The sequence below is a fragment of the Numida meleagris genome, unplaced genomic scaffold (genome assembly GCF_002078875.1).
Source record: "Numida meleagris isolate 19003 breed g44 Domestic line unplaced genomic scaffold, NumMel1.0 unplaced_Scaffold262, whole genome shotgun sequence".
NCBI classification, from domain to species: domain Eukaryota; kingdom Metazoa; phylum Chordata; class Aves; order Galliformes; family Numididae; genus Numida; species Numida meleagris.
The window spans coordinates 224,627-243,795 of record NW_018364430.1 but is presented as its reverse complement, the minus strand read 5'-3'; the positions used below and the strand labels follow the sequence as shown (position 1 = coordinate 243,795).

Here is a 19,169-nt window from a genome sequence, read left to right as displayed (position 1 = left end):
CTGCCATTCCCTGTGCCCACCTGCATGGGCTAAAACTGGGTAGCACAACTGACTAGGAGCATCTTGAGGTGAAAAAGTGCAATCCTCAAGAAAACATTGCTTCGCTTTAACCATCCATCGTTCCACTGCTTTCCTAGACCGCGGAAACTGAAATCCCACCCGTTTAACCTTCTTCTCTGGGGTCCTCTTTTTCTTCCCAATTGCCCTCTTCATAGCCTTACACACTTCCCTTAGATTCCTTGCATCGGAGTCCTCCCCGCCCTGATCGTCCTCCAAGTCAGACAGTGAGGAATCCGAGGACAATGAAGTCGGGGGAGTTCGAACCCTCTCCAGTGCTTTCAACTCAGCCAGCACCTCCTGAGTGTTATATGGGGGTGGAACCACGAACAGTGGGGTCCCCTTCTCTTTTTCTTTTGATGATTCGTTTCCCGAAGGGGCGCCAGGGAAATGGACCAGTCCCCCAGCGGTGATCCCCCACACCCCACCCGACGGATCGTGACCCCATTGCAGATACCCCAGGGGTGGCGCCGAAGGCGTGGCACTCCTGGGTACATACAGAGGAGCCACAAAACAACGAGTTTGCCCCTCGCCAGGAATTCCCCCTTCTTTCTTTTATTCAGTACCTCCCAGATCGTTCTCATCGCAACTATTCCCCTCTGTTATCGAGGCATTTTCCGAGGTTTTTATCTCTGATTCAACCCCCTCTGTCTCCGTCTTCCCCTTATCTTCCCCTTTCTTCCCCGAGTCCGAAGGCAACAGCGCGTATGCTGCTTGCCAGACTTCTCTCTCTGTCTTAACCATCTGAAAGAGTTTAACGAGCGACCCATATGCAGGTAGCAGTTTCTGTGTCTCCTTATCCCCTTCGCATGCCCCCCGAATAACTCCTCCCCCACTTTATCAAGGACACCCTTATTCAAACAATGAGAAGGGTCAGTCGCCAGACCATGCCACAAAATCCATTTAAACAGCAGCATTAGGTCCTTTTTATGCACTTTGCAGCCTGCCTGCGCTGCCATCCCCTTCAGCATACTCACCATCCTCTCCAGCGACAAAGACATACTGGAGTGCCTCTCCGCACTCCTCCTTCTCACGTCAAGGTCACCAATTGTTGTCTACGACAACGTACTAAGGCTTCCCTTCCGTCCACACCTCTGCGTGCAGGGGCATACGGGACACATACACGGTATGTAGCGCCAAAATGCCCATTTAATGCTGCGCAACAAGGCTACTTATACCCATACACGCAACCACCCCATGTACCCGTGACCCACCCTGCTCCTCCCTTGGTGCTCGCAGGCACCACCCATCCCATTTAACCCCGCAATATGTACTGGGTTCTAGTTCTAGAATCTCTAGGTTTTTCCTTCCAAGTGTTTCAGACATTTCTGTCTTGACTAACACCTATCATTTTGTTGTATTAGATGATTTGATCCGCATGTAACTGAATACACTTAAAATATAAGGATGGACTTTCTCTTTTTTTTATTACATACACTGCATATTTTTTCTCATTATGTTGTCATGTTATATACTATGTAACACACATTGTGCAAATTCTGTCACATAACAGATGATGCTTCCATAATGGGGACTGTCTCTGATGATTATTTAGAATAACCATGCATCTAAATTCAAAGTGTCAGTGAACATCTGCTTAATTTTAAAAGGCAGTAGTAACCTTATTATATTTAAAATGTTGACTGTTTCCAAAAGATAAGCATATAGAAATGTCCTTTTGAGTAGTGATACTAATATGAGGAATCATTTCATTCTTTCTTCCATCCATTCATTCATTCATTTTGCTTATTTCTTGTTTCTCAATGGGGACTCTTCTTGTGCAAGAAATAATTTACAATGAAACATTTTGTCTTATTTCTTTAATGATCTGTGCTACACAATATAACTGAGGGAACTTTACTAAAAGATTAAAATTCCTTTGCAGTGAATGTCTTACCTGAGGACAAGGCAGTCAGCAACACCAGCATACTACATTTAGCAAGGCTTTTTCAACAAGGCACTTAAATATCAAAGATAACATAGGAAGAATTCTCCCTTTATTTTTTATTCACTCTGGAAACACATCACTAGATTATCTGTATGGATCTGTTAATGTTACTTCAAAAAATATTGTTTTTGTGTTACCTTATAGTTGTGTTGCTTTTACTAATCACACAGGTATATTACTGACTAATATCATGTTAGTTAGTCCATATAAATTCTACTAAAATGCTTCACTTGGCCAGCTTTGAGTTGCTTCCATTCCCAAAGGTCACAAAGCTGATATCAAGTTGGAGATTGTTTTCCTATATTGATAGTTTATGATAGATATATGGAGATTAAAATGAAATGTCTAGAAGAATAGCAGTAAGAAAAGCAATACCTTCCATCCATTAACCTTTAAATTTAAAAGATGAAAAGATACATTAAGAACAAATATTTTGTCCTCTCCAGGAACAAAGTGCTGGTTACTGTACTCTGGATGGCATGACCCGAATACAAATTAGTACACTGAATTGATTTGATCTTCCTTAAACTATGTTCAAAGTCAATAATATAGTTACTGAAAGAACCATTGCTCTTATTAAGATTGTCGTACCATGAAAGAAAATATCCCACAGTGGCATCTATCCTGTCATTGATTATGCAATGCTAATCACTGAACTATGACCTTAAATCAGTCTCCATTCTCTAGTCAGCTTCTGTATATTTTTTCTAGATCCTGTTATGTTCATTACTCAAACAAAATCAAAATCTGTCCTAAAGAAAACACAATATTGCACTCACCCTTTTCTTTTTTTCATAAGAGAAAAATGAAAAAAATGAGTCACAAAGGATAAATGTAATGTCATTGCTTGATATGACTGAATGAGACGACAGAGTAACAGTCATAAGGAGGCGTACTGAATTTAATGAATGTGATCGGGAAGGGTAAAGAAGAAAAAATACCAACATTTTAGCATAATATACTTTAAAAATCCTTTCCTTCTAAAAACCATTGTACTAGAAATTTAAACCAGGAAACTGACTTCTTTTGTGTGAAAAATGGAGACAGTAGTTCTGATTGAATACTGTAATTGAAATACTGTTTACAAAGTCATACACCTTATAGCCATTCAGAAGGCAAGATTAGTGATACAATGTTTTGCTTGGTAAACCATTTGACACCAAGATGTGCTGGGCTGCTTTTTCTATCTGCTGCTCCCTGTTGTGTAGTATCTCCATTTGTAATGCACTGCTGTGACCTTAGATCCTTCTGTCTGAGAGCTGTTTCTCATCAAGTGGGAGTTACCAAGCTGCAAAGGTGCTTGAAGTGATTTCTCTGAATAAAAGAAGAGAGAAAAGATTGCTAAGTACATTTTTTTTGACACCCTTTGATTGTATGGTTAGCTTCAGGATGTTGTGCATGTTTAATTACTTCCTCTTTGGAAAGAAGGAAAGTGTTTGAAAACTTTATTTTATGAATTCAGTGGTTTGGATTTTTTTGTTTGATTGATTTTGGTTCTTTTTGGTTTCGGTTTTGTTTTGTCAGATGTCTTATCTGGCAATAGTAAACTGCTTTATCAATGTTATGCAAAGTTTTGCAAACAACACTGGATGTGTCTGGTAGGTTTCTTTGCTTTCTTTTCCTTATTTTTTTATAAGTCACAGTAAATAAATTTAATATTCCTCCTCCCTTCCACTAATAACCAGTAGTAGTTCTATGCTCTGCTGAGCAGCTGCTGTGTCTCACACCATCCATGGCTCTGCTTCACTGAGGACTGTGTATAAATAACATACATGATCATCTTGTAGTGACTGGAATTTGGGATGAAAACAGTTACAAATGCAGGCTGTTATCAACAAGCAACACTTTTTAAAAGGTAATGGTGTGCCAAATCAGAACAGTTTTAATAAACTCCACTAAAGAGTTCTGATGTGTTAACTTAAAGTTGAAATGAAGCTCTGATGCTTTTGCAACATTTTGTAATAAGCAAGCTGAGTGTTTACAGAGGATATCTTCTTTGGGGTATAATTGCAGCTAGGTCACAAGTTAAACTTCCTCTTCCTCTTCAATAAATGTATCTATATTCTGAAAAGTAGTGGAAGAAATAACAAATAGGATTAAAGTTAACTATGCATCTTTTTTCTATGCTAACTTTTGTAAATTAGAAAAAAACACTTTTGATTGTCAGACTACTGAGCTGGATGTCTCTCTTCAGCTCCAATATCCAGCTAAGAATAAATTCTGTAATCAGAAGCAAGTGCTTGACTCAATAAAATTGTCAAGCTGCCTACTTCATTTTAGCATGTTAGGTATCCTACTGTCATTTCTGGGAATAGTTATGTGCTTAAACTTGGTTCATAAGAATATTATTAAATCTAGTTTCTAGTTCATGTTTCTACTACATACTGCATAAATAGATGTTAATCCTGGTGCTTCATCAGTCTGGTTTGCAATACTGATAGAAGTTATTGAAGGATGCAGAAAGTACCAGAAAATATTATCCCTTGAAAAGAAGATATAATTTATACATGTTTTGGACTGTAATTATACCTAAAAACAACAACAACAACAACAAAAGTCCTCTTTAAGTTCTTTTTCTTCCTTAAAAATGAAGACTGAGTGCCAGTAAGAAGCAAAACATGGTGCAACTTGCTTTGTAAAATTCTGCTTCTAATTGAATTCCAAATTTCATTTATCAACAAGGCAGACATGAAATAATTCAGAAGAGAATAATATAATTTCTTCTTCTTAATAAAATTTGAACTCTTGTAAAATTTGGAATTGTTTTTATGATCAAGTGCACAAGCACAAGCCCTTAACTACACTTAATTGTTTAAATCACAGCATAGTGTATACTAATAAGTATGTACCAGTACTTTTTGCCTAAAGGGTGTAAGGATATAAAAGCAATGCTCATATTAACGTTTTTGCACACATGCATTCTTACTGCACAATCACATCTTCATTATGTAAATGATACTAGAATGTTATAACAAAGTTTAAAAATCAATTCATGTATTTTTCTAAGAAAAGCAAACTAAAAATTTTCCTTTAAAACCTTTGTCTCTACCAAATACTCATGATAAAATATGAATAAATCATGTTCTATATTCCAGTTTCTTAAACATAATATGATGTGATTTTGAAGAGCTTATCTATGAGGCATCATTCTGGTGTACTGAGGAAAACTGAATTTATAACTAATTAATATTTCAAAGCATTTAAAACAGGTAAAGTAGAAATAGAAAAATAATTGTATTTTTAATAATAATTTCTATGAAGATGATGACCCTAGCAAAGATTAGGATTTGCACCTCCTATAAACTGTAAAACTGAGTTAGCCTTTTATTTTCTGTTTTCCTCCAGCTGACCAAAGGTAGTTGCTTCAACTAAGGTACTGACTATCTGACAATGCAATTCCTTGACACTGCCTATTGTGTTCATGATAAAGATTAGTAAAGGCTATCACTACCTTTCCTTTTACTGGTATTTCATTCTCTTTTAAGAAGAACATAGAAGGACCTGCACTACTTCAAATCAGTATCTCCTCGCAATAATGAAAATCATAATAGACATCATTCTTTTTCCCAGATAATACTGTATTGTCTCAAGTATATGTAGAACTAAAAGCTAGACTTTGAATGCATCTAAACTAAATGTTGAGTCCTTGACACATTTCATGGAATTAGAAACTAGCTGGCATCAAAAAACATGTGTTCACTTTTTTGACTGTTGGTTCTGAATTTAATTATTCTTGGTTAGAAAAAAATAATTGATGTGGATATTTAAAAATATTTGTTATTTTTTTTTCTGACAGGTTTAAATCTCTCACTTTAATCTCACTTGTAGGTTTTAATTATGTTAGAAAACTGGAGGGAAATCCTAGCAAGCTGACAAAAATTTTGCTCGTAATGCTGATTCTCCCATGCCATCTACAGGAGTCCTCTAGATACTTTACAGCTGTTTGTCAAATACTTTCATTTTCCCAACGTACAATTCTGACAAAAGTAAAAATGTTCTGTCCAGCTTCAGATATATAGATTTATGCAAATCTTGATCTGTCCTAATCATAGAAGCGTGGTTTTTCCTCTAGTCTCTAAGGAAATAAATAAACATAATTATTAAATGATAGGCATTTTCAGACATTGATGATTAAGATAAAATATATTCACAGAAGTTGTGTCCTATGAATCTACTGCCCTTTACTGACTTGTGGGAATGACTGCACCCTCATCAAGCTTGCAGATGACACTAAGCTGAGTGGTACAGTTGATACAACAGAAGGAAGGAATGCCATCTAAAGGGATCAGGACAAGCTTGAAAAGTGGCTCCATGTGAAGCTTATGAGATTCAACCAGGCCAAAAGCAAGGTTTCACACTTGGGTTGGGACAATCCCAGATATGTGTACAAACTGGGAGAACTCATTGAGAGCAGCCCTGCGGGGAAGGACCTGGGGGTTCTGGTGTGGAACACGTTGCAAAGAGAAGATGTGGATACCTCATCCCTGGAGACGTTCAAGACTGTGTTGGATGGGGCCCTGAGCAACCTGATCTAGTGGGTGGCAAACCTGCCTATGGTACGGATTAGAAGGGGATGGTCTTTAAATCCCTTCCAACCCAAGCTATTCTATAATGCTGTCACTGGTTTCTAGTGCTGTTGCTTTCGTACACTTAAGTATGTTGAACATTTATTGGACTGCAGAGTTTCCAGTTGCATAGCAAAATGTTTGCTAGCCTGTACAGATTTAGATAACATTTTTTTACTAGATAATAGTGTAAGAGATCTGGGCTGTGAAAATTAAGAAATGTTACATAATTGGTTTGAGTTTCACAATACAAGCCACTGAGAATTCAGAATACTACAGACTGTGATAGCTTTTTCCAATATACAATACAGTGGTCAGAAATTTAAACTAGTTCACATTTTCCTAATATCCAATATTCATTGACTTCTTTAATCATAGAATCATAGAATGGCTAGGATTGGAAGGGATCCCAAGGATCATCAAGTTCCAACCCCTCTGCCACAGGCAAGGCCACCCTAGAGTAGGCCTCACAGAAATGCATCCAAGCACGTTTTGAATATCTCCAGAGAAGGAAAACCCACAACCACTCTGGGCAGCCTGTTCCTGTGCTCTGTCATCCTCAAAGCAAAGAATATTTTTTCTCATGTTCAGACAAAGTGTCCTGTATTTCAGTTTGGGCTGGTTGCCCCTTGTTTTGGGCACCACTAAAAAAGCCTGGCCCCAATGTCGTGACACTTGCCTTTTAGATATTTGATAAGATCCCCTCTTGATCTTCTCTTTTCCAAGCTGAATAACCCCAGGCCCCAGGAATACATAAGCAGAAGTTGCCAGAACACTGTACCAACTAGAATAAGGGAAGAATCACTGATGTCATCTATCTGGACTTCAGTAAGGCCTTTGACATGATCCCCCATAACATTCTTCTCACCAAATTGGAAAGATGTAGATTTGATTGGTAGACTCTTTGATGAACGAGGAACTGCTTGCAAGATCTTAACCAGAGAGTGGTGGTCAATGGGGAGATGGGGAGATGTAGATCAGTGACAAGTGGTGTCCCTCAGGGGTCAGTACTTGGATGGATGCTCTTTACCATCTTCATCAATTACATCAACAGTGGGCTTGAATGCACCTTCAGCAAGTTTGTGGATGATACCAAGCCATGTGGTGCCATCAACACACCCAAGGGATGGGATGCTATTCAGAGAGTTCTAGACAGATTTCAGAAGCGGACCCATGTGAACCTCATGAGGTTCAGCAAATCCAAGTGCAAGATGTTGTACTTGGGTCATAACAACCCCCTCTATTTGATAGTCGGGGATGAAAGGATAGAGAACAGCCCTGCAAAAAAATACTTAAGGGTACTGGTGGATGGCAAGATGAATACAAGCCAGCAATGTGCCTTCGCAGCCCAGAAAGCCAACCGTATCCTAGGCTGCATCTAAAAAAGCATGGTCAGCAAGTCAAGGGATGTTACTCTGTCCCTCTACTCTGCCCTGGTGAGACCTCATCTGGGGTACTGTGTACTGATGTGGACTCCTCAGTACAGCAGAGATGTGGACCTGTTAGAGTGTGTCCAGAAGAGGTCCACAAAAACAATACAAGGGATGGAAAACCTTCCCTGTGAGGACAGGCTGAGAGCTGGGGCTGTTCAGTCTGGAAAAGAGTACGCTCTGGGGAGATCTGATAGCAACCTTTCAGTAACTAAAGGGGGGCTACTAGAAAGTAGGGTACAGACTCTTTAGCAGAGTCTGTGGTGATAGGACAATTGGAAATGGTTTCCAACTAGAAGAGGAGAGATTTAGACTGGGTATAAGGAAGAAGTTTTTTTACAATAAGGGCAGTGAGACACTGGAACAGGTTGCCCAGAGATTAAGTGGATGCCCTGTCCTTGGACAATATTTTAAACATTGACAAAGTTAGGTATTTTTATTTTATTTTATTAGTTTATTAGTTTGTCTTCAAAGGTTGTCATAGGATGCAAATGTAGTTCTGGATAATTATGAAGGAAAATATCAGCTCTTTTTACCCCCATTGTTGGCCATTTCAATCAGACTAAGACAGTGACAGCAGACATCCACATTCAATACTTTTAAAGCATGAATGCAACAAAGGAAACAAATTAATGGCTGTAACAATTGCAACAACACTGACAGCTGACAAATGCAATTATACTCCCCATGGAGTTTTGTTTTTATTTTTTGTCTATATCAAATTTATTTATTTTATTATTTTGAATTCAGTGGGATGGATTAACGAATCAAAGAGACAAGGTAGAATGTACATTGAGTGATGATTTAAAAACTACTACCACTTTCAAGCAGGTCTACATATTTCGGTTTTTTTTGTGGCTTCATCAACAGCAGTAACAATCACTATCAAAGTAAAAGATTTTCTCTACAGTTTCTGAGATCAGTAAAAGAACAGAAGTTCTGATGAGCTTCTACTATTTAGAGAGGTGTGTTTTTTCAGCTGCTGTGTTGTTTCTTAATACATCTAGAATTCAATTTTATTTTTCTTGCAAAAGTTAAGGCTTTTTATGTATTTTTGTGGTGTTTTATTTTTTTGAAAGGGCTTAGGATAGTACTTCTGCTTCACACATTTTCTTTTTTAGATAATAGGACTAATAGCCCCCACTATATTCAGTAATCTGTCAAATTGCATGAGTATTAAACTTTTTTTCCGTACCTACATCTTTCTATTCCAAATGTTCTTCTGCAAAGTTAGAAGTGTCCTCTGTACCCCAACCCTGATATGAAACTACAGAGTGGAAAATCATACAAACATATGAATTTGATTTTAAGAATGTAAGAAAACATTCTCTCTCAAAAAAAAGTCTTCTTGATTTTGCGAATATGTAAGGAATGCAGGTTCAGGTGCTGTTTGACAAAAAGGTTTTGCAGTTGTGTTCACATCCATTCCTGTGGTATTGCTATGTTGCAATGGATAAAGTCCTGTGTCTCTTTCTTGAAGTTCCACAAAGCAGGTAGACTCCTAAGAAGACCTACCTGATACTGATAATGCTTTTATTACCTTATAATTAATGATGTATTAAAATTTTGTACTTTCACTCTATATGTGTACATAATTTATATGTTTCAGTATGTACACATACATAGAATGATTTCTTTCAGTCATATTCTCGACTGTAATTCTATAATTTCATATTTCATTGTGACTGGTTTTAGACATAGTTGGGGAGGAATGAATGGAAAACAAGGAAAATGAAAACAAAATGCTCAGCTGTAGATTGTATACTTTTCATTAATATACCCTTCTGTTTTTTAATCACAGAATCATGGAATGGCCTGGATTGAAAAGGACCTCAAAGATCATCTAGTTTCAACCCCCCTGCTGTGGGCGATGTTTACAAATCCTCATCTAGATAGCACTAATAAAAAAAGTGGCAGAGAGAGCAGTTTGCTACAAATATTTAAGCTGAATGTCTGTTTTTATGGATGTCAAAAACGTGCAATAGATAAACAAATACATTATAAAAGCTTTTGTGGTTGAGTAACTCTGTCTTTCTGTGATCGTGTTTACCACAATATTTGTAATGATTGCTTCAATCTGCTCCTTACTTTTAATCTTAAATTTTAATCTCATACTACTTTGACTGCAGTAATAGCAGCCTGGTATCCAAGATGTAGGACTTTTCTCCAAGTCTTCCACTGCTGCTAGGAGGTCATATGTGCCCCCAGCATCTTGCTTGGGTCACATGTTGTGGTCACAAGACACTGTGGCTTCTTCCACTGCAGATGTGTGACAAAACTTGCAGTGTAGAAGCAGCCAAAGCAAGGGAGGAAGGAGGATAGGAATTAGAACTTCTGTTTTGCAGTATAAAAAAATAATACTTAAAATAATTTATTTTCCCTTGTCAAAATTTTATCATTTAATACAATGATAGCAAACTTTAAGGTCAGGAATTTTCCTTCAATTCAGTGTGAAGCAATAGCCCTTTACTCTTGCCTGTGCTTTTATGCTGATATGAATTTTATTTTCTTCCATAACAATCTCATATATAATTGTGAGGAAAACTTATTTATTTTGTTAAATGTCAGTGTAATGGTTCACAAAGCAGTGTTCTTGTATATTTTTGTGCTTCATTTTCTATTGTTGTGTAAATAGTTTTATTTTTCCTAACATGAAACGTAAATCTTGGGAGACCTATATTACAAATCACTAACTTCACTCACAATTACCTTATTTTTCACTTAAAATCTCCTCTTTGGAAGATAGCATTAATTCTGTTTCTATATGTGATCTGATTTGCTAGGTCATAGTTTTATAATTGCTTCAAAATCACATGCGGTTGAGTATTAATTATACTGCCTACCAGGAATGAGTACTGTTTCCTAGATGCATAAGCTGAGGATGTTTCCATTTATAGCAGAGCCTGTATTGCAGTGTGCTTATTTAAAAAGATCAGTGAAGATGACTGGTGTAAGTTATATTTTTTTCTTGTGTAGTAGCTCATACCAGAAATGTAAATGAGTAAATTAACCTCTGAATTTCAAACATCTGTTGAAGTAACTCATGAAAGAACTAGAATAAAGGGAAGTACTTAATATATCTGACCTAAATATTTGAAAAATCAAAAGCCAGTTCTCTCCATTGTAATTTGCTTAATTTCATAAAACACAGGAAGAGATTTGGTTTAATTTTTTTTTCTTTATAAGAAAAACAAAGATTCTGATTTTGGGTTACTTCCATCTTAGATGGTAATAATACGTTAATCTTCTTTATACTGAGTAAAATATAAATGAAGTGCTCAAATGGATTATAGAGAACACATTAAAAAAAGATTATTTTCCTTTTTTCAGTAAATTTGTAATATGTGATAATTCATAGTCATTTATTCATATATCCTTATTTATTTTTTTTATTAAGATAACAGGTTTTCTGCACTTCTATTACAGAACTGAAAGTGTCCTCTCTACTTCTTTCAAAGATTTCATGATAATTTTCTTTAGCAGTATGTTTGCATATCATCAAAAGAATTCTAGATATATAAAGGCAGGCTTTTTTTTTTTTTTTTAATAGTAAATATCCCTAAGGAGAATGGTGGTCCATGGTAGGCATCACCACGAGCTTAGTCTTAACTTTCTTGAACTCTTGCGTTTTTCCTTAATTTTAGCTGGGACTGAACTGTTTTCTTGAGTGTCTAGTATGATCCTATGTTTTGGTTCTAGGAGAAAAACAATGTTGATAACACATCGATGTTTATAGTTACCTTCTAAGCTATGTTGTATAGATCCAAGGCCATTAGCAGCAAAGGGTCCAAGGAGTAGAAAGGAAACAGAATTAGGACAGCTGACTTAAACTGGCCAAAGGGATATTCCATATCACATGACATCAAACAGAAGGGGTTTTGAAGGGAGTGGGAGTTCACCTTGCTCTGTTTTGCTGCTGGGGGGGTAGCTGGGCATCAGTTGGGGGGTGGGGAGGGTGGTAAGCAATTACTTGTGCATCGCTCATTATGTACATTAATATATATATATATATAGTCATAACTATTTTCCTTCTCTCTATCTTAATTTTAATTCTCTCCTCCATCCCACTGGGGAGGGGTGGAGTGAGCAATCAACTGTGTGGTGCTGAGCCACCTGCCTCATTAAACAATAAGTTTTTACTGAAATGTTGGGATGTATCCACATGTTCTGCACATGCACAAGTGACACAGCTGTTTTATTACCCAAAAGAAAAATAAAGGGAGCATTGCCCCTTAACATGTATAAACATTTACTAGCATAAAGTAAATGATTTTTCCTGTGTTTCAGAAAAGTGTGATGAACCTCTAATCTCAGCATTACCCCACTCCTCCTTCAGCAGTTCATCATCAATGACAAGCAGCTATGTGCCTGGGTATGCCAAGTTAAACAAACGAGGAGGTAAGGGGCACTCTCAAAATTATGTTCACATCTTTGAAAAAAGAAACGCATGATTTTTTAATATGAAAATGCTTTTATGTAAAGCATTAGTGCTACTGTTTGTTTCAACAAAATTCTAGCTGTCATGTTTTTGTAAACGGAATGAATTTCTTTTTCATTGCATGTGACAGTAATTGAACCACGGGGATTAAAAAATGCTAAAAACATGTTGCTTGGGTCAAATTTGTAAAGTTGATGGAATCACATGGTACAGTTGCATAACTGACTTCATCTGAAAGGGTATACCAATGTTCATAGGGTAAAGGAATATTTGCAAAGTCATGGTCTTTGGAGCAAAACTAAAACAGCCTGGCTTTGTTGATTTGTTTCCCACATTTCCAGTGCCTTCTGTTGTTCAGCTTTTTCTACCACTACAGGAACTTTACATATTTTACCAAGCAGAAAGGCAGGTAGAAAGACAGTATGTCTGAACATAAGTTTTGATAGCTGTTGCGTCGTTTAATTTTTGTTTTCAATTGCTTAATGATGAAAGAAGCAAGGGAACAGTTTAATCCTAAGACAATGCTTATCATTTATGTTTAATCCTGCTGTATCGTGATCATAGTTAAGTTCATTTGGATTCTATTACTTCTTCTAAAATAGAAAAAAATGGCTATTAGAATAACTTTTTAAAAAAATTTATATTGACCTGTGGGCAAGAGTGTCATATTGATTTTGCATGATTATTTCTCCTTTTAGTTTACTAGACTTCTGTTGCATTGCAAGTGAAAGGCAAATCAGGCATTTAGAATTTATTTTTTTCCCATAACCATATTTATCCTCCCCATTTTTACCCTTACAAACTCTTCATTGCAATATCTTTTAATGATGTTTCTTTAGCAATATGGATCTACAGTGGTGTCATTAATCATTTTTTAAAATTTCCTCTATTAATAGGTCATTTGAATTTACTTTTCTTGCATCTCTTTGCTTAGATACTCACCAAATTAGACTACTGCTATTCATCTTTTAATACTTACAAAGTTTGGCATATACATACTTCTCAAAACTGAAGTTTCTATATGAACATTTTACTTTCCTTATGCTAGTGCCAGTAAAATTACTACAATACTCATTACTATGTTTAATGAACACACTATACCTTCACTGTGTTTATGCTTCTGCTTCTATAAATGATGGAAAATAGCTCAGTTTTAATGTTGAACTATTTTCTTACATCATGGAATTACAGATATTGCTAATTAAACCAGTAATAAGATAATCTATTTTTTTAGTCATTATCAGCTAATGGATTCCCAAATTGAATATGCTATTTAAACCACACTGTGCTCAAGTCATTAAAAGGAAAAATCTCTCCTTTCCTCTAGCCTCAAACTCTTTAAACTGAGGAGATATACTTTTGAAAATTTTATTCTCCAACCCAATTTTAAATTTCTTTTCTATTTTCATGACATTTCACTCTAGACTGGCAAAATACTTTTGTAGAATAGATAGTATAATTTATTCTATTAATTAATAAACTGATTGCACAGTCACATCATGTTATTAAGAAGGTTGTAGTTTCTGCTACAGCTGTTGCGAATGGAAAGAGACACATCAAAGAGCTTAATGTTTTCAATAGTCTTTAGGAGGTTTCAGACACAGAAACATCCACAAATTTCCTCTTAATGCTTGTTATCGCTTTCTACCCAAATCTCATAACTAGTGACCTAGGCAAACAGTACTGAAATTTCATGGAATTGCAAACATGGATCTGAAAACTTTAGGATGTATGTTTAAGGTATTCTGTGTTTTGTTTTAGTATGTCAGGATGTTTCTCATATTTTCACAGCATTCTACAGTTTCCACTGTAAGTCTTCACTGATGTAATGATTAGTATACATACTTCATAAAGAGAAGTCCAGAATTGACTGACAAAATATAACTTGCTTAGAAAAGGTAATCTCTCACTCAATCTGTTTAGCTTCCTATTTTCTATATTGCCCCTTATTCCTGCTGTAATACTTATTTCTCGTTAGTGTAAGCAAAGAGAAGTAGCTTGATTTAAAACAAGTAAACAGACAAAAGAATAGATAGGTTTGATTAGAGGAAGAAATCGTCAATTGGAGAGATAAATTTTCAGTGGTTACTTGTAGGTTTGTCAATCTCTTGCAAACTCATATTTAAAGTGTATATAATTTTGAAGCCCTAGTGTCTATGTTAGTGAGTCTTTGATTTATGTAATTGTTATAGCTCTGATTCTATCTCCATAATCAAAAAGTAGAAGCCTGGTGCTACAGTGTAGATGTGCAAAGCTGTTCCTTTTACCTACGACTCAAACATCCCAACTGTCCCACAGCTGACCTCCCTTCTTCTACCTTCTGAATGCTTTGAATTATAGTAGCTATGAGAAATGCTATCATTTTATTATTGTGGAAAGAAATAGAAAACAAGAAGGCCAAAGAAGCTGTAGACTCTTCTGTCTTTTTCTCTTGTAAGCAAAGGACAATGGTTCCTCTGCAATACAATTTCTTATGAACATATCACACGGGAATTATTGCAGGGTAGATCAATTGCTGCTGTCCCTTTTATGTCTGCAGAAAAGGGAGAAAAAACCTTTGAAATTTGAGGTGTTGCAAAACATAGGACAAAACTAGAAAGATGTGATGAATTATACAGTGTAAGTAGGTTTAGGTAAGGAAGGGCATGGTGAGTTTTGACTTGTTAGAGGCTTCTAAGCAAAAGCTTGGAATATTACAGGTTTATAATATTTTTTATTTTGTACACACTTAATAGAGTTATGTTATCAGTAACTATCTCATTTCCTATATCTATGCAAACTGAACTTAGAATTCTCAGTGTGTTAAAAGATGCAATGTAATATTTGGAGTAATTTGAAATATGTTACCTTTGCAAAACACATTACATTTTCCTTTTCAAAATGACTAAGAGAAGTCATTTGCATTAATATATGCCATTAAGTTACTGATTGCACTATAACACATTTTAATTGAAATCTAGTTAGTAAATTAAACAGGTTTCTGTGTTCCTTTCCTTTTTGTCCTACCTATTCTGCAAAAGTATTCTGTATTGTGACCACCTTCTCAACTAAAATGGAAACAAAGGAGAGTTTTCAACCAACTCATTCTAGAGCTTATGATAAAGCTATCTAAAGCTTGTACATGTATGATGTCAAGGTTTTAAGGTCTTATGACCTGACATCAGTAGAATCAATGGACTGTATCACATCATGAGGTTTCTTAGCACAAGTTTGATATAATCAATCTTCCTTTTAATGATTCCCAAGCTATTAGACCATAAACTTCTCACTGGTACAGGAATTAATGCTTCCCACCATCTACTTCATATCATTTTAATTCAGGGAAGAATTTCTACATTATTTCAATATAATGTAGTATTATATTATATAATTGGAAGATCTTTGCAACTGAGCAGAGTCTCAGAACTTGAACAATAATACCAGCAGATAGTGAAAGTATGAAGATCATAACGTATCTTGAGATGTATGGAATTATCTTCTGCACAGTGAAATAAAGAAGAAATGTGGCTTCATGGGTTCTCTTTCAAGTCCAGTATTAGTCAGAAATCTGAAGCTACCAAGAAAACTGATAATATAATGTGGGTGAAACTTCTGTAGGACAGCTGATGTTCAAAAAGCAGGCCTTTTATCACCACTATATAACTTCTACCAATGCTTTCATGTTGCTTCTTAATCATGACTCTGACCATGACCTTTTATTGGAATTATTGGCATGTCTATAAAACAAACCTCAGGAATTTAAAGTGTTGACAGAGGTGTAATTGAGACAGATTCTCAAAGGAGTGTTTAATTTTGGTTTCTGTATAGAAAATGCAAGATGCTATCCATAATGGGGTATGATTCTTCTATTTCCAAAATCCTTCCTAGTAAGTCAATGAGATCAGTTCTGTGTCAGCTCTATGAGAATTCCACCTTAGAAGAAATCCATGAGTACCTGGCCTAGGCTCTTTGTAGTATAGATATTAAAACCTTCAAGACTGTATTGTTAAGACAGAGTGAGCATCATCCAGAGAGGGACAGTAGGGAGCTAGTATGCATTAATTAGCACACTGTAAGTCCTCAACCGTAAGTACTGCAACCTCCTCATGTAGACAGGTGTTACAGCACATTACGATTGATGTTACTTAACAAAACTAATATTTTGATTAAAAAGATGTTATAGTGGTTTGTAAATTCACTGTCCAGGTTACTGAACAATGTCCTTCTATGTAGGTAAGCACTTAGGAATAACAGATAGGGTAGCATAACATAATGGTAACAACCATGAGAAAAAGATGTATTGTCATCCACCTAGCATTTGTTTGTCTATAATAAAGCTCTTGCTAACTAGGAGTTCATAAATAATTGAAAACTCTACTTTTAAATTTAAAAATATTTTTCCTTTTCTGTAAATACATGCCTTAGATAAATATACATTGTACAAGGCACTACAATTTATTTGACAAAATTATTTCATGTGATATGTAGTAGGCCAAATTAGGAGATCAGAATTCAAGGCAAGTTAACTATTCAGACTTATTAAAAAACACTAGCATTATAAAAATGTGGAAAATTAATTATTCATGGTTTTAAAAACTCCTCTAGTAGCTTATTTATCAATGAATCCTTAAAAGCATGTTTACTCCAGACATAGAATTCTTCATGTTGCACACAGTACAAACAGAAGCATTTCTGTAACAATTTGGAAACAGTACTAGTAATAACTATATTCTATTTTTATTTAATTTTAGGACAGCAAGGGGGAAAAACTTTCACATTTATTAGTAAAATGGCCTTTTGATATATTTCGTATTAATTTTTTTGTATAAATTCAATTTCTACCTCCGTTTTTGTTCCTTTTCTTAAATATATCAATAATTCAGGCTCAGCATATCATTTGAGAGTTGTTTTGGAACTGCAAATAATGTTTTAGGAAAGGCATTTGTTCCCTAATTACTATTGTTTAGTGATCAAATATTACTGTTAGATTCATATATTTTCCTGTATGTGTTCATCTGCCTCATATGTGAACATATAACCTATTGTGCTTATTCCTCACCTTCTAGTTAATAACCTCAACTTCAAAATGAATAGCCACCCTGCCTGCATTTGTAATGCAACTCAGGGAAGCTCAATGAATATCTCTTTTTTGAAGACAGTTTTGGTTGCCACTCAGTTGACCTTAAAACTTGTATTCTGTACTTAAACAGTCCGGTCCTAATTAAATATTATTCATAAATATTCACATTTTTTAAAAAGGTATTAAGTACAAATAAAAAATGTTTGCTGTAGCTCACTCTTCTGGAACTACAAGTCCTTTTTGTGCCTAAAGCAATATATATAATGACAGAAAAACACATGCACTGCAAGAAGACACCAGAACCATAACTCTGAAGGGGGAGGAAAAGTATGTACTGAAAATGAAAAATAATTAATGTACATCCAGAACAGACTGGTTCACTGAAAAAGGAAATTTTAAAAAGAAAAGTGTCATCTTTTTCTTTAAAAATACAATCAAAGTAACAACTCTGTGGAATGTGAAGCTCAAATATTTGGATAAAAATAAAGTAACATTGGCTTGAGTTAATTTGCCATAACCTGATGAAAACAGAAAGGATGGAATTTTTTTCCAGTTCATAAATAGCTTGTTAATTGAAGAGTTCAAAATACATAATTAGTTTATTAGATACATGTCCCAATGGAGAGGAGGGGGAAGGAAAAATAATAATTATACCGAGCTCTGTCTTCAACTTTGTGTGAAAAACTTCTTCCCCAACATGTATTTGAAGAGGCAGCATTTTGAAGACCACCTGGAGCCACAAGCAAAATGTGCAGCTGTCCAGGGCCACAGTCAGCTGGAGACAGAAAATCAGCCTGAGATATCTGAGCAGCTAGCTTATTTCCAGCAAAACTCAATTTAATTCATTAGTAGTTTTGAAGCTAATGAACAGCTGACTCTGGCAGAAAAGTGTTCACATTGCTGGGAGTCTTGCAGGCAGCCAGGCTGGATGTGTTTATTACATATATACTTTTTCCATATCCTCCTAGGACCATTACAGCAATAGCTGTTTATCCCCTAAGTAACTAAGTCCACTACCAGCTATCCTAAAAACCCAGAGCTGAACATTCAGTATTCTGAAGCAGCACTGGGACGTTAACCTGCAAATAGCTAATAAGTATTTTTGTGTTCTCATTGGCATCATCTCAAAAGGCAGACCTAATTAGCTCTCTAACTCAACTCAGAATACATATATCCTTGTTTGCACTTGAGCAGGAGCTAATGGCCACAAACAATGGACAATTAAGAAGTTTGTACTTGAGTTTTATAAGCAGTACAGCACAGGTCTTTCTTACTCTTTGCAATCAGTTGCTTCAAATTCACATGCATGAAAATCATATCCATAAGATGTGTTAAAAGTTCTCTTTTTTCTAAATGCCACATAACTTGTATTTCTTTTATCGTGTACTTGTTTCAAAAGCATTCAACAAGTTTACATTCACAGAAGTATCACTTGTATATGGAGATGATGTATAGGTGGTAACACAAGAATAGTATTCCGTATAGCAGGCTTTTGCCTACACTAGGGAAGATTTTCCACAGAAAGAGGTCAGTCCTTGCAAATCAGGCACTAAAATAAAGTCAGTCAATTTCAAGACTGAAGATATAACCTCTGCTGCCTAACTTCAGTTCTTAGGCACTGGAGTTTTATCCTGTGGCATCTGGCACACTTCATAATTTAGAGTTAACGTAA

The 19,169-nt window shown here is 35.8% G+C and overlaps 1 protein-coding gene across 1 annotated transcript in view; it reads left to right on the top strand.

Annotated features, from left to right (window-relative positions):
- Positions 1–11,568: 11,568 nt before the first annotated feature.
- Positions 11,569–19,169, top strand: part of LOC110391014 (contactin-associated protein-like 2) — a gene marked incomplete at its 3' end in the record, with an annotated part of 175,208 nt that continues 167,607 nt past the window's right edge. Inside the window, exons 1-2 of the mRNA XM_021382672.1 lie at positions 11,569–11,581; positions 12,288–12,398. Coding sequence (XP_021238347.1) covers positions 11,569–11,581; positions 12,288–12,398 — 124 coding nt within the window. The remainder of the gene's footprint in view (positions 11,582–12,287; positions 12,399–19,169) is intronic.